This window comes from Chiloscyllium plagiosum, unplaced genomic scaffold (assembly GCF_037043375.1).
Source record: "Chiloscyllium plagiosum isolate Xiang-an unplaced genomic scaffold, Cpla_swu_hap1 HiC_scaffold_19, whole genome shotgun sequence".
Lineage (NCBI taxonomy): Eukaryota > Metazoa > Chordata > Chondrichthyes > Orectolobiformes > Hemiscylliidae > Chiloscyllium > Chiloscyllium plagiosum.
Window position 1 is genome coordinate 21,146,640 of NW_028270157.1, and position 16,833 is coordinate 21,163,472.

The window sequence follows — 16,833 nt, forward strand, 5'->3', positions numbered from 1 at the left end:
AAGGCATTTGGTGCGCTTGCCTTCATTAGTCAGTGCATTAAGTATCAGAGTTAGGAAGTCATGTTGCGGCTGCACAGGACATTGATGAGGCTACTTTTAGACTGCTGTGTTCAATTCTGGTCTATTTGCTATAGGAAAGATGTTGGTAAACTTTAAAGGATTCAGAAAAGATTTACAAAGATGTTCCCGAAATTGGAGGATTGGAGCAATAGGAAGAGGCTGAATAGGCTAGGGCTTTTTTTTTCCCCTGACGCATCCGAGGCAGATAAGTGACCTTAGAGAGGTTTATGATGTCATGAGAGGCAAGGATAGGGTAAATAGCTGAGATCTTTTTCCCAGGGTAGGGAGTCTAAAACTAGAGGGTAAAGTTTTAACGTGAGAGGGAAAAGATTTAGAGGAGATCTCAGAGTCAAATTTTTCACGTACGTATGTGGAACAAGCTGCTAGAGGAAGTGGTGGAAGCTGGTACAATTACAACTTTTAAAAAGCATCTGGATAGGTACATGAATAGGGAGGATTTAGTGGGATATGGGCTAAATGCTGGTAAATCATTTGAGGATAGCTTGTCAGCACTGATGATCTGTTTCCATGCTCAATAACTCCAAAATAAAAGACCAGAATTATAGGAGTGTAGAGATCTTCGATGGTTGTAGGACTGAATGAGTTTACAGAGATAGTGAAAGGCAAGGCCCCAGAGAAATTCAAAACTAAGAAGGAGAGTTTTAAAATTGAGACATTGCTAAAGCAGGATCAGCAATCAGGTGAATTGAGCTCTGCTGAGAGGTCGGATACTACAGTTTGATGAGGTGAAGCTTGTGGATGATGAAAGTTAGGAAATTGGGTAGGAGAGAGTTTGAATATTCGAGTCTTAAGGTAACAAAGACGTGAATGAGGTCTCAGCAGCAGACAAGCTGAAACACAGATGGACTAATGCCATGTTACTAAGATAAAAACTGTGGTCTTGAGTGGGTGCAAATATGCATTGAGAGACTCTTCTAGGTTTAAATGTGACACCAATGTAGTGAATAGTCTATTTCATTTTAGACAGTTGCCAGGGGAGGAATGGAGTCCATAGTTAGACAATGGGACCAAAGGTGATAGTTTTAATCTTCCCGTTGTTTAGTTGGATTAAATTTCTGCTTATCCATGCTGTGTGTTGCGTACAATTTAGAGATAGATCGGGTGGATCAATGGTGGGGTGAGTTAGAATTGGATATGATCAGAATGTCTGTGGAACTCTATATGTTTTCAGATGATTTCACTGAGAATAGCAAATAAATTTGGTAAAAGCCAAAGCTAAGTCCTTGTGAGGATGCCAAAGGTAATGTGGAGGCTGGAAAAGAAGCCAAGTACGAGTTATTTCCTGACTACAATTCAGAATTGATAAAATTGGAATCTTATGAATGGAGTCCCATCCAGTTGATAGTTGGAAGGTATTGGAGCAGAATGTTACAGTTGACAATATTAAAGGCTGAAGGTTGAGAAAGGTCATAGTCATAGAGATGTACAGCATGGAAACAGACCCTTCGGTCCAACCCGTCCATGCCGACCAGATATCCCAACCCAATCTAGTCCCACCGGCCAGCACCTGGGCCATATTCCTCCAAACCCTTCCTATTCGTATACCCATCCAAATGCCTTTTAAATGTTGCAATTATACCAGCTTCCACCACTTCCTCTGGCAGCTCATTCCATACATGTACCACCCTCTGCGTGAAAAGGTTGCCTCTTAAGTCTCTTTTATATCTTTCCCCTCTCACCCTAAATCTATGCCCTCTAGTTCTGGACTCCCCAACTCAAGGGAAAAAGACTTTGTCTATTTACCCTATCCATGCACCTCATAACTTTGTAAACCTCTATAAGGTCACCCCTCAGCCTCCGACGTTCCAGGGAATACAGCCCCAGCCTGTTCACCAATCCCTGTAGCTCAAATCCTCCAACCCTGGCAACATCATTGTAAATCTTTTCTGAACCCTTTCAAGTTTCACAACATCTTTCCGATAGGAAGGAGACCAGAATTGCACGCAATATTCCAAGAGTGGCCTAACCAATGTACTGTACAGCCGCAACATGACCTCCCCACTCCTATACTCAATATTCTGACCAATAAAGGAAAGCATGCCAAATGCCGCCTTCACTATCCTATCTACCTGCGACTCCACTTTCAAGGAGCTATGAACCTGCACTTCAAGGTCAGCAACACTCCCTAGGATCTTGCCATTAAGTGTATAAGCCCTGCTAAGATTTGCTTTCCCAAAATGCAGCACCTTGCATTTATCTGAATTAAAGTCCATCTGCCACTTCTCAGCCAATTGGCCCATCTGGTCAAGATCTTTTTGTAATCTGAGGTAACCCTCTTCACTGACCACAACACCTCCAATTTTGGTAGCATCTGTAAACTTACTAACTGTACCTCTTATGCTCGCATCCAAATCATTTTTGTAAATGACAAAATGTGGAGGACCCAGCACCGACCCTTGTGGCACTCCAGTGGTCACAGGCCTTCAGTCTGAAAAACTACCCACCACCACCAACTTCTGTCTTCTACCTTTGAGCCAGTTCTGTATCCAAATGGCTAGTTCTCCCTGTATTCATGAGATCTAACCTTGCTAAACAATCTCCCATGGGGGACCTTGTCAAATGTTTTACTGAAGTCCATATAGATCATATCTACCACTCTGCCCTCATCAATCCTCTTTGTTACTTTCTCAAAAAACTCCAAGTTTGTGAGACATGATTCCACGCACAAAGCCATGTAGACTATCCCTAATTAGTCCTTGCCTTTCCAAATACATGTACATCCTGTCCCTCAGGACTCCATCCAACAACTTGCCAACGATCGACGTCAGGCTCATTGGTCTGTAGTTCCCTGGCTTGTCCTTACCACCCTTCTTAAACAGTGGCACCACGTTTGCCAACTTCCAGTCTTCCGGCACCTCATCTGTGACGATCGATGATACAAATATCTCAGCAAGAGGCCCAGCAATCACTTCTCTAGCTTCCCACAGAGTTCTTGGGTACACCTGATCAGGTCCTCGGGATTTATCCAACTTTGTGTTTCAAGACATCCAGCACATCCTCCTCTGTAATTTGGACATTTTGCAAGGTGTCACCATCTATTTCCCTACAGTCTATATCTTCCATATCCTTTTCCACAATAAATACTGATGCAAAATACTCATTTGGTATCTCCCCTATTTTCTGTGGCTCCACACAAAGGCCGCCTTGCTGATCTTTGAGGGGCCCTATTCTCTCCCTAGTTATCCTTTTGTCTTTTAATGTATTTGTAAAAAAACCTTTGGATTCTCCTTAATTCTATTTGCCAAAGCTGTCTCATGTCTCCTTTATGCCCTCCTGATTTCCCTCTTATGTATACTCCTACTGCCTTTATACTCTTCTAAGGATTCACTCGATCTATCCTGTCTATACCTGACAAACGCTTCCTTTTTCTTAATCAAATCCTCGATTTCTTTAGTCATCCAGCATTCCCTATATCTACCAGCCTTTCCCTTCACCCTGACAGAAATATACTTTATCTGGATTCTCGTTATCTCATTTCTGAAGGCTTCCCATTTTTCAGCCGTACCTTTACCTGCAAACATCTGCCCCCAAGGCCTAATACCATCAAAATTGGCCTTTCTCCAATTTAGAACTTCAACTTTTAGATCTGGTGTGTTTGATTATTTATTGCACCTAATTACATTTCACTTACCTGTGTTCCTGGACCCTAAATCACTTTGGTGCTCCACTATTTTTATATTTACAATATTAAAGCTTAGATTTAAATTTTTGAGTCCAAACTATTACTTTTATAATAAATAGGTTAAGGTGTGGCAGAGCAGCTTGACAAATTTGGAATGCAGAGCCTGTAACTTGTGGAAAGCCGTGGATGGACATGGGTAAAAGAGACAGGCAGCTGAAGGAATTGTCCCCACCTGCACAAGCTTGAGCTCCACATTTTAGAATTTGAGCAGTGGTTGAACTCACCATGATACATAAGAACTGCATGGACAACATATTTGGAAACGTGGTCACAACACAGGTTAGAAATGTACCAGTGGTCAACATTTCCTAAGAGATCCAGAAGTTCTCCTGAGACGGTCAGTTTTCTGTTTTGGATATTGGTGAGGGCGATGGTTGCTCAGAGGAATGCAATCCTCTGAGCTAAATATGTGGTATCCCAAACTTAAGGATGTCATGTTGCCTCACCGAAGTCAGAGTCAAGAATGTCATGAAGCAACTGCAGGACATTCTCTTGATTAATAGTGAACAAATAATAATAAAAATAATAAATAATAAAAAAAGTTTTTAAATTTTAAAAACAAATAATAAAAAAAACAAAAGAAAACAAATGAGATCATGGCTCACATTGGGTTGAGGCTTGAAAACAGATTTTAAGGAATTGGGGAGGAGGTTACAAAGTAGGACTTCAAAAGTTGTAATCTCAAGATTACTCTCAGTCCCACATGCTAGTGAGGATAGGAGTGGAAGTACTGAGCAGTTCAACGCAGGGTGTAAGAATTGGAGAATGGAGGGCTTAAAGTTTATGACCCAGTCTCGGGCAGGTGGCTGTGTTGAATCTTATGAGGAGTGAAACTAATGACCTCAAAGGGAGATTTGCTGCTGCTTTGTGGGGGGGAGGTGGGGGGGGGGGGGGGAGAGTTTAAACAAGATCGTCAAGGGATAGGAATCTGAGCGGGAGCTCGTTTTGGAGGACAGTAAAACTGGTAATAGGAAGTTGTAGCTCAATTTGAAGACAAATTGAGCAAAAGCAAACATTAAAATAGGAGCAGAATAATATTAAAAAGGTGGGTTTAAACATACTTTTATCTGAATACACACAACATTCACAACAAGTTGATGATTTGAAAGCACAAATTGAAGTAATGATTTAATTAATATTACAGAAAGATATCTATAGAGTGATCAAGATTGGAAACTAAATATTTAGATTATTCTTTGAAGGATAAGCAAACAGGAGGTGGGGTAGCACTCATAATAATGGACTATATGAGTATATTGGAGAGAATGTCAAAGGATCAAGGTGTATAGTCTGTTTGGGTCAACTTAAGAAACAGCAATTAGTAGAAATTTTTTAACATTTTCTCATTGTTGAAGACATTTTAATATTAATTGGGATACCCTAACCACTTTAAATGTGGGCATGAATATCTAAATAAAAAAGAAACCATGAAACAAGAGCTGTTTGCTCTTGCAATTTTCTAAAAATCTTAGTATTTTGCAAAACTTTGTGGTTATAATTATCAAAAGCTGCCTTTGATTTTTTTTTTGTAACTAGCTGTTCTGATGCAAATATTGATTGCAGCAGACTTCATCTTGCTGCTTTCTCTTTGATCAAGCTATCAACTGAATATTGAAACTGTCAGATTTCTGATCAAGTGTGGTGATTCTGCCAATTAATCACTTTAATTCAGTGGAAGGTCCTTGGTAACCTTAGAAATCACTATTTCCAATCTGCAGGCTTCTACTGTTCTGCTGAAGTTAGTGGACTTATATTTGTGACAGGCCACATTTAACAGTGAAAACTTCCATAGGGCATACATATTTCAGGATTCTTTTAAAATTAAGGTTTATGCTGTAAAAATGTAATTTGAATAAGTTTACAATTGTTCTCCAATTATATGTATTTCATTCTTTTCAGCTCCAGGTTTTGTTCAACCAAGTTTACCGAACGGATATCCTCGGTATCCATCATTTGGAGATGGATCTTCTCACCCTTCAACACGACATCCATCTGTAGGTAGTGCACGATTGCCCTCATTGGACGAGGAGTCAACTCACCCTCTGATACTTACAGAGGAACAGGTAAGAACAGTGTGACATTTTTCCCTGAAATAAGTTTATGGTTAAGAAGAAAATGTGTTTGCATATTTATGCAAGTAAATTTTTTTCACAAGAATAATCACTTGTAAATGCAATGTGGTGTTTCAAAGATTGACAGGTGATCTCATGCAAACATGGAAATTCTTAAAAATCACACAACACCAGGTTATAGTCCATCAGGTTTATTTGGAAGTAGTAGCTTTCGGAGCGCTGCTCTTTCATCAGGTGTTTGTGGAGTATAAGATCGTAAGACACAGAATTTCTACCAAAAGTTTACGGTGTGATGTAAATGAAATTATATGTTGAAAAAGACCTGGATTATTTGTTAAGTCTCTCATCTTTTAGAATGACCATGTTGATTTCAGTTCTTTGCTATGCAAATCGCAAAACGTTTTTAGAAGTTACATTCTCAAGTAAGCTTTAACAATTGGTGTCATGTCGGCCCAGATAATGCATTTAAGGTGTGAAGTGTCCTGTGTGAGACTGTTTGTGCCACAAAGGTCAGGCCGATTCTAATCTAAAAAATGTATTTGTAGAATCTTACATGGATTCATGCAGTTTTTGAGCAAAGTAAAATGTAATTCTGCAATTACAAATTCACCCCACAAATGTATGTGTACATGTGTGTGTTGGGGAGGGGGGGAGAGCTGTTATGAGTGTGTGTATGTGTGAGAGTGTAAAGGGGCATTATTCTATGAGAAAGTGTGAGCGTATGAGAGAGGGTCTGAGTGTGAGTGTGCCTGTGTGTATAGTGCAATGGAGTCACCTGTAGTGTGACATGAACCCAAGGTCTCAGTTGAGGCCATCCCCATGGGTATTGAACTTGGCTATCAGCCGCTGCTTGGCCACTTTTCGTTGTTGCCTGTCTCGAAGTCCACCTTGGAGGACGGTCCCCCAAAGGTCTGAGGTCGAATGTTTCGGACCGCTGAAGTATTCTCTGCCTGGGAGGGAACACTCCTGTCTGTTGTGTGGTGTTCATTCATCCATTGCCGTAGCCTCTGCTTTGTCTCACTAATGTACCATTCCTCAGGGCATCCTTGTCAGCAGCGTATGAGATAGACAACATTGGCTGAATCGCGTGAGTACCTGCCGCGTACATGGTGGGAAGTGTTCCCATGCGTCATGGTGGGAAGTGTCCCCATGCGTAATAGTGGTATCCATGTCAACATTCTGACACGTCTTGCAGCATCTACTGTGACAAGGTTATATGGTGTTGTTCTGAAAGCCGGGCAGTTTAATACGAACTATGATCTGTTTGAAGTCTGGTGGTTGTTTACAGGCAAAAGTGGAGGTGTGGGGAAGGTCTTGGCGAGGTGCTCATCCTTATTGATATTGACTGCGATGAACATGGTGCAGTTTTTCAGCTCCTGGGAAGTACTGCACAATGAAGGGTTCTCTATTGGTTGCAGCTTGTGTCTGTCTCCTGAGAAGGTCATTATGGTTTCTCGCTGTTGCACGTTGGAACTGGCAGCCGATGAGTTGAGCATTATACCCCGTGCTTATGAGGGCATCCTTGAGTTATTCCAGGTGCCCATCACTTTCCTCCTCATCTGAACAGATCCTGTGTATGCGTAGGGCTTGTCCATTGAGGGTGGCTGTTTTAATATGTTTCAGGAGTAAGCTGGAGAAGTGTAGCATCATGAGATTATCTGTGGGTTTATGGTAGAGTGAGGTGCTGAGGTGCCTGTCCTTGATGGGGATGCATGTGTCCAAGAATGAGACAGATAGTAGAGAGTAGTCCATTGTGAGTTTGATGGTGGGATGAAACTTGTAGATATCACTGTGTAGTTGTTTCAGTGACTCCTTGCCATGGGTCCAAGGGAAGAAATGTCGTCAATATACCTGGTGTATAGTGTTGGCTGGAGGTCTTGCGTAGAGAAGAAATCTTTTTCGAACCTGTGCATGAAAATGTTGGCATATTGGGATGCAAATTTGGTCCCTATGGCTATTCCGAGTGTCTGCATGAAGAACTCGTTGTCAAAGGTGAAAATGTTGTGGTCAAGGATAAAGTGGGTGAGTTGTTGGACAGTGCTCAGAGATTGGCAGTTATTGGTGTTGAGTGCTGAGGCTGTTGCTGCGATGCCGTCATTGTGGGGGATGCTGGTGTAGAGTGCTGAAACATCTATTGTGACAAGGAATATTCCCGGTTTTACAGGTCTAAGCGTGCTGAGTTTCTGTAAGAAATCTGTAGTGTCGTGACAGAAGCTGGGGGATCCCTTGTACAGTGGGTTTCAAGATGCCTTTGACATAGCCAGAGAGATTCTGGCTGAAGAAGGGCTTATGCCCGAAACGTCGATTCTCCTGTTCCTTGGATGCTGCCTGTCCTGCTGCGCTTTTCCAGCAACACATTTTCAGCAGAGAGATTCTCACACAGGGTCCCATTGCCTGATACGATGGAACGTCCTCAGGTATTGGCCTTGTGCATCTTCAGAAGGGCAGTAGAAGTCACCGACGCGAGAAGTACGAAAAGATGAGAGACTTTACAATCAATCCAGGTCTTTTTCAATATATAATTTCAGTTACATCACACTGTAAACTTTTGCTTTAAATTCTGTGTCTTACGATCTCATGTTCCACAACCACCTTATGAAGGAGCAGCGCTCCGAAAGCTAGTGCTTCCAAATAAACCTGTTGGATTATAACCTGGTGTTGTGTGAATTTTAACTTTGTACACCCCAGTCCAACACCGGCACCTCCAGATCATAGAAATTTGTGTAGGGATTGAGGTGGCAGATACAGGATTTCTTCGGGCTGGGACTAAATCTCAGAATAAGGGCTAGACCATTTGGGTCTGAGATGAGAAGAAACCTCTGCACTCGGAGAGTGGTGAGTCTTTGGAATTCTCCGCTCCAGGTGGCTGTGGAAGTTCCATCATTTAAGATGTTAAAGACAGAGATTGATCAATTTCTATATATAAAATTGTCAAGAAGTAAAATTCTACAAGTGCAGGAAAAATAGGATTCATGTAGAAGACCAACCATGATTTCATTAAATAGCAGACCAGGTTCAAAAGGCGGAACCACCTCAGGCCTCTGCTGTAGGAAAAGCTTTGGAAAGGATGATTAGAGATAGGATTTATAACTATCTTGCAAGCAACAATTTGATTGCAGATAGTCAACATGGATTTGTCATTGGCAGGTCATGTCTCTCAAACCTCATTGAGAAGGTGACCAAGCATGTGGGTGAGGGTAGGGCAGTTGACGTGGTGAACATGGACTTCAGTAAAGCCTTTAATAAGGTTCCACATGGTAGACTGTTGGAGAAAATGCAGAGGCATGGGATTGAGGGCGATTTAGCAGTTTGGATTAGAAACTGGCTTTCTGTAAGAAGGCAGCGAGTGGTGGTTGATGGAAAATATTCAGCCTGGAGTCCGATGACTAGTGGTGTGCCACAAGGATCTGTTTGGGATCATTGCTGTTTGTCATTTTTATAAATGACTTAGATGCAAGCATAGATAGATGGGTTAGTAAGTTTGCAGATGACACTAAGGTCAATGGAGTAGTGGGCAGTGTGAAAGAATGTTGCAGGAGGACTTGGATAAACTGCAGAATTGGGCTGAGAGGTGGCAAGTGGAGTTCAATGCAGATAAATGTGAGGTGATTCACTTTGAAAAGAATAACGGGAAGGCAGAATATTGGGTCAATGGAAAGATTCTTGGTAGTGTGGATGTGCAGAGGGATCTTGCAGTCCATGTACATCGATCTCTGAAAGTTGCCACCCAGGTGATAGTGCTGTTAAGAAGGCATAAGGTGTGTTAGGTTTATTGGGAGAGGGATTGAAGTCCGGAGCCATAATATCATGCTGCAACTATACAAAATGCTAGTGTGGCTGCACCTGGAATATTGTGTACCGTTCTGGTCGTCCCATTACAGGAAGAATGTTGAAGCATTGGAAAAGGTGCAGAGGAGACTTACTGGGATGTTGCCTAGTCTGAAGGGAAGGTCTTATTAGGAAAGGCTGAGAGATTTGGGTCTGTTTTCATTGGAAAGAAGAAGGCTAAGATGGGATTTGATAGAGACAAACAAAGATGATCAGAGGGTTAGACAGTGAAAGATTTTTTCCTAGGATGATGACATCAGCTTGGACGAGGGGTGATGGATTTAAGACGTGCCAGAGGCAGATTCTTTACTCAGAGAGTGGTAAGGGCATGGAATGCCCTGCCTGCCAATGTAGTTAACTCAGCCACATTAGTGAGATTTAACCAATCCTTAGATCAGCACATTGATGGTGATGGGATAGTCTAGGGGTATGGGCTTAGATTAGTTCACAGGTCGGCGCAACATCAAGGGCCAAAGGGCCTGATCTGCGCTGGTTTGTTCTATGTTCTATGCTCCTATTTCTTAAATTCTTAGGTAACATTTGGCTTTATCTAAACTTGTTGAAAGAAGAAAGTCAGGATATTAAAGATTTAAGTTAATTTTTCAGATCTGCAGAACAGAAAGTCCTTGAAAATAGGATAGGTCTTCTACTTCAAGCTGAAGAAACAGTCTATATTTAGTGGCCATTGGCTAAGCAAAAGCATCTGCCAATAACCTTTAAGAAAGATGCCCAGCTCTGTGGCAAAGATTTCACCTTTCCAAATCTCTTTCAGTGTGACTCCAGGTCTTGGGTTTCTCCAGACAGTGAAATAAATAATTGGAATATACATGTGAATTAAATGGAAGCTGAATTGTCATGAGGAAACTTGTAATATTTTATAAAAATGCAGAAAACTTGACATTCTACAAGTATAAAATTGTTTTGTCTGACAGTGACCAAGGTGTTCAACAGTGATTATAAATTTCATAAACTGTCGAAAAACCTCAGTACTTCTCATTTGATTCGCAATTTAAAAGAGCAAAGTTTTTATCTAGTCAGTGATTTCTGCCTGGTTCAATAGTGAATCCTCTGCAAAAGCATAAAGTCATTGACAACAGACAGTGGATTTCTGTATTTAACCGCAGACTTCAGAAGTTAGTCAGTTTCACAGGAGTAATGGTGAACACTGACATTTTTGTGTAATTGCTACCAACTTCAAACCATACTAACTGAAGAAACATTTATAGGCAGTCCCTGACTTATGAACATCCGACTTATGAAGGTGCTTACATACAGGGGTGTATTAACATTAATTTTAAAGATCCAACATGCGAATGTTTGCTCGTACTTACAAATGGCTAATTTATATTGTGCTGTATTGTGTTTGAAATTGCATATAATGTCAACAACAGAACTCATTCATAACCTTGGGACTGTCTATACTTGACTAAGAAGACATTGTTGCTGTAATTTTGGTGGTTTTTTTCCTCAGTGTATGGTTCATGCTTTTACATGGCTCTTTCAACATGGCTGCTTATGTCTTTGCATTTCATCTGTTCACAGGTCCATACATATGTCAATACCTCTGGTGTACATGAAGAACTAAAGAACAGATCCACTGTGCAAACATCAGTGGAACTTCAGCCCTTAAATGGTGATGTCAACAGAGAACTAGGAGATCATTGCTGTTCAGCGGAAGAGAGAAACCCACAAGTTGTCTTTGAACCTGAAGGTGTTAAGTTTGTTTTGGGACCAACTCCTGTACAAATGCAACAAATGGAAAAGGAGAGACAGGAAGCCCTTGGAAATGAACAGACAAATGGCAGTGGCACTAATTGTACTGATTGGGACACTGGTTATGACAGTGATGAGCGCAAAGAAGCACCGTCTACTAATAAACTAGTGTTTGAAAATCTTAATGGTCTGTCAATCCCCAATGCCTCAGGAGGCAGACGGAGTAGACTAATGTCAAATAATGGTACAGATGCTCAGAATATAAACAATTCTGCTCAGAGAAGGACTGCACTCTTGAATTATGAAAACTTGCCTTCGTTGCCTCCAGTGTGGGAAGTACGCAAACTAAGCAGAGATGAAGAAGATAGTTTGGGACCAAAGACACCTTCTCAAAACGGTTACCACACTAATCTTGATCAAATGCATAACTATGTCAATACAGAGAATGTAACTGTTCAGCCTAACATACACAAGGTTGATTTTTTACGACAACTGGATTGTTCCCCAAGTGTTTTTAATTTTGATATAAGACGACCAAGTCTTGAACATAGGCAGCTGAACTACATCCAAGTTGACTTGGAAGGTGGTAGTGATTCGGATAATCCACAGACTCCAAAAACACCCACTACTCCACTTCCACAGACTCCGACCAGGCGAACGGAATTATATGCTATGATAGACATAGAAAAGACTGCTGCTATGTCAAACTTACAGAAAGCACTGCCAAGAGATGATGGAACAGCAAGAAAAACAAGACATAATAGTACTGACCTGCCAATGTGAGCCTAGGAAGCACTATGTTGTTTAGTTGCACCTTTGTTAAATAAAGAGACAGACTGAGTTCTCTTTTCTAAAATCTAACAAGTTAATAGATTGAATTAAGGAAAAGTTATAGGAATATGTTGAGCCTTACATGCTATACCTGTTTAAAGGGAATTCATGCAGAGCAGGAACTCCATAAGAACACCCTTTTTGTCTGGGTTTTAGAACCTGATAACTTTTACGGTACTAATTCCTTTCACCTGTATTAGAATGAAATGCCGCTCCCATGAATATGACATGAATGCAAATATTTAGATCTACTACTTTGTGGGCTTTTCCAGTAATCTTACAGATCTTTATATGGTATGTATATTCTTTGCAGGCAAATGGCATACCTTACTAAATTTATTTTCTGCAGTTTCTATTAAGATTGGTATGTGTTTCATTAGCCCTAACTGATGCTGGTATACAACTTGACTTTGCCACCAGAATCCATGTATAAATGTGCATTAATCACTTCAACCAGGCAGTAGTGTAACATTGCTGAGGATGTATCATGCAGTATATCCTTAGTTTCAAAGGATTGTTTTGAACAAGATTTAAACATCATGTTTGTGCCTTGCAGCCATCATGTTCAAAATACTTCGCTATCAATGTTTCTACCTTTGCTTAGAATAGCTCATTTTCTTTTACCAGTTTCATTCAGGTCTAATTTGTTAAATAGAATCACATTCTGAAAATGGAGTTGCCCTTTTGTCTAACTGAAAATTAGAATACTTTTGATATGATTAGTAATTGGTCATATTAAACCTTCAGTCAGTGTTGGTGCCATTTCATAATTGCAAAGAAGAAACAGGGAACTTAAATTCCTCGACTATAAAGTACACTAAAGGATGAAAACTTACATTTAATATTGCTTGGCTATTTTTGTATTGTACAATACTGTAAAATTTTCTAACAAGCATTATAAAATGATAGTCTTGCATAAATGTAGTGATTGTATAAAAGTAGTAAAATAGTTTAAAATTATTTTTACATAGGACACAAAAAATAGTACAAGCTCAGAGTGGCGCACATCAATACTTAACTTTGTTGTACATTTTTCTATATGTATTTTACCCCCTTTGGTGTTTGAGTTGCAAACATTCCATGTTTTCTTGCATTGCTCTTTGTCATAATCGAGTATGAAATATACTCCAAACAAAAATTAGTTAGAAGTTACCATTTTATATTATTTGAATTTCAGGTACTGATTTGCCAAAATTGTTGGTTTTAAGGAATACCCATATATTTTGTGCCTGAGGTTGTCAAATGTCAGAAGTGCCAATATTGTAAAACATTTTGTAGCATAAGAATGATGATTTTACAAACAGTTATAATTGCAACACATTACCTGGTTTACAAGAGTCCTCTAGTTTTGAAGTAAAACCAAATTTTTTAAAACAAATCATTGTTTGTGTATTTGGCAGCTGCCTAGAGCTTCAGTGTTTAACAGCTCTTGGAGGTTCCCTGTGGAATAAGCTGCATCATTCAAAACGAGCATTGTACTTAACAGTGTATGATTAATAAACCTTTTTTTGTGCTGAATAATAACTATCTCCAGACGCATTGTTCACATTCATTCCTATTGTGGAAAGCTGCCCCTCAGTGGGTGAGAGAGAGGCAATATAGTGGAGACTGATAAAGCCATCAGTGCCAGGCTAGGACACATGGCAAGCAAATCTGAACTATATAACTGGAAGGGGCTCTGCAGCTGGGAAATGGAGGTGAAGTGGGGTCTTATTGGAGGATACTTAGAAAACTCAACCCTGGGAATGGCAGGAGGGTATCTGTCTAACTAACTTTGATTCTTGATGAAGGCCTTTGGCCCAAAACATTGATTTTACTGCTCCTCGGATGCTGCCTAACCTGCTGTGCCTTTCCAGCACCACGCTACTCTTGACTCTGATCTCCAGCATCTGGTGTACTCACTTTCGCCTAACCCACTGTCTTAACCTCAGAAAGAGGTAGGGTACCTCACTAACTAGGTAACCTGGATGCTGAAGATTTGAAATAAAAACAGAAAACCTGGAGAAACGAAGCAGGTCTGACAGCATATGTAAAGTAGTGTAAATGCTTCAAGTCTAGTGATCCCTCTCAAGGCTGGACTCGAAACATTAACTCTACTTTATCTCCATGTATGCTGCCAGACCTGAGTTTCTCCAGCAATTTCTGTTCTTGTTTTCACTACCTGATCAACCCTGGGGTGGGGAGGGGACGTGTAACCTAACTAACTAATGCACTTCTGATGGGGTGGAGGGAGACAAAGCTGAGTCGTGGGGTGGTGGGGGGGGATGGTCAGGGAAATAACATAATTAATGACATCTCTCACGTGAGTGGAGGGTGGCTAATAACCTAATTAATCCACTGCCTCAGCACTTAGAAACATTAAGGTTGGCAGACTGAGTAGCGTGGCACAAGCTCAACCAATCATAGCCCGCTTGCAGAGGAAGCTAGTGCATTTAACAGAATTTGTGTCAAGTCTGTTCAACTGGATCTGTCGGATGAAGACTTTAAAAGTGTGTTTGAGGGCTTTGGAAAGATTACATCCTGCAGCTTGACTCCAAGACGCCATACAGAGAAAGCATGAAGGCTTTGGATTCATTGGTGACTGTTCTGTTGGTAAACTGGTTTTATCACAGTATTGCGGAAAAAGGGAGGCGCACACATTTTAGAAAATTAAAATTAAAGGCCTGGTGGATAGCTAAGATGAAATTGGATAGAATGGTGTGATTGTTCATCTCAGGGATTTGGCAATCACTCCAACACAAGTAGGGGGAGTGATAGACTACTCTCAGCTTTCTGTAAATCATGAGTAATGAGTTCAACACTCTCCACATAATTTCTTTTTGCCATTTTGATTTTTCTTTTATTTTCTCTCCTTCCTCCTCTCATGCTGCAAAGCATCATGGCCTGTAAATTTGGTCAGAATGCCACTTATCTAGCATTCTAGGACGGATAATGTCAGAATAGGAAGAAATGACCTGATGCACTATAAGTGACCAGAAGAAAAAGCTCATTACTAGAATCTAACCACTGCTAATGCCAGAGCTGGGAGCAAAGTGGAAAAGTAATTAGAATGTGAGAGTGGCAGCCATGCCTTTCCTTTCTTTTAGCTTTGCTTGTTACACTCTCTGTCACCGTCTCTCCCCTTCCCCCACCCCTTTGAGACTGTTGTTTTTTCCAGTTTGGCAGTTGGACATACTAATGCTCTGCCATTCTCATGTTACGATCACTTTATCTGAACTATTAACATTATTTGTCCCCCAGCACTCACCCTGCCCTCCAACAGAATAATTAGAACTAGGAGAATGCTTGGAGATTAACTAGATGAACAATGTTTTAGTTTTTACTAACACTCCAGCAAAATCTGTAACTTTAAGGGATTTGAGTCCTAATGTAGTGGCAGAATGGGGACTGGCAGTTAATCATATCTGAATCACTAGTTGGCACAAGCATTTAATATTGGTATCTGATAGTTCACCTGATAATTCTTCTGTTTATCTGCCAATTAGTTCTGTTTTAATTATGTGGTAGTGAATGTTTAGAAAGCATAACTTCAGGAAGCATATGACATGATCTATGAGATTTGGTTTTCTTTTGGGGGCGGCACAGTGGTTAGCACCGCTGCCTCACAGAACCAGGGACCCGGGTCTGATTTGGATGCGAGCATAAAAGGTACAGTTAGTAAGTTTGCAGATGACACCAAAATTGGAGGTGTAGTGGACAGCAAAGAGGGTTACGTCCGATTACAACAGGATCTGGACCAGATGGGCCAATGGGCTGAGAAGTGGCAGATGGAATTTAATTCAGACAAATGTGAGGTGCTGTATTTTTGGAAAGCAATTCTTAGCAGGACTTATACACTTAATGGTCAGGTCCTAGGGAGTGTTGCTGAACAAAGAGACCTTGGAGTGCAGGTTCATAGCTCCTTGAAAGTGGAGTCACAGGTAAATAGGATAGTGAAGAAGGCGTTTGGTATGCTTTCTTTTATTGGTCAGAGTATTGAGTACAGGAATTGGGAGGTCATGTTGCGGCTGTACAGGACATTGGTCAGGCCACTGTTGGAATATTGCGTGCAATTCTGGTCTCCTTCCTATCAGAAAGATGTTGTGAAACTTGAAAGGATTCAGAAAAGATTTACAAGGATGTTGCCAGGGTTGGAGGATCTGAGCTCCAGGGAGAGGCTGAACAGGCTGGGGCTGTTCCCTGGTTGCTGCCTGACCTGCTGCGGTTTTCCAGCAACACATTTTCAGCTCTGATCTCCAGCATCTGCAGACCTCACTTTCTCCACAATGTTTAGGTGTGGACTTATTGGTCCAAAGGGTCTGTTTCCACAGTCGGGATTGTAAAAAATTGAGTTTTTTGGATCTTGCATTGTGTGGGGTAAGCAGCAGGCGAGCAGAGTTAAAAATCACTCACCAGGTCTGAAAATTCACATAACTGCGGGTTATAGACCTAACAGATTTATTTGGAAGTACTGGCTTTCAGAACGCTGCTCTTTCACCAGCTACCTGATGAAGGAACAGCGCTCCGAAAGCTAGTACTTCTAAATAACCTCTTGGAACTATAACCTGCAGTTGTGATTTTTTTTAAACCATTCTCCACTAACACCGGCACCTCCACATCGTGATACATGGGATAAACTTCGTCTTA

The 16,833-nt window shown here is 40.9% G+C and overlaps 1 protein-coding gene across 3 annotated transcripts in view; it reads left to right on the forward strand.

Moving 5' to 3' along the window:
- The window catches only part of frs2a (fibroblast growth factor receptor substrate 2a), a 120,763-nt gene extending 107,029 nt beyond the window's left edge, over positions 1–13,734 (forward strand). For all 3 annotated transcript variants that reach the window (XM_087997105.1, XM_087997106.1, XM_087997107.1), the window contains exons 6-7: positions 5,663–5,826; positions 11,206–13,734. In XM_087997105.1, coding sequence (XP_087853231.1) covers positions 5,663–5,826; positions 11,206–12,159 — 1,118 coding nt within the window. In that variant the 3' untranslated portion in view covers positions 12,160–13,734. The remainder of the gene's footprint in view (positions 1–5,662; positions 5,827–11,205) is intronic.
- Positions 13,735–16,833: the final 3,099 nt, after the last annotated feature.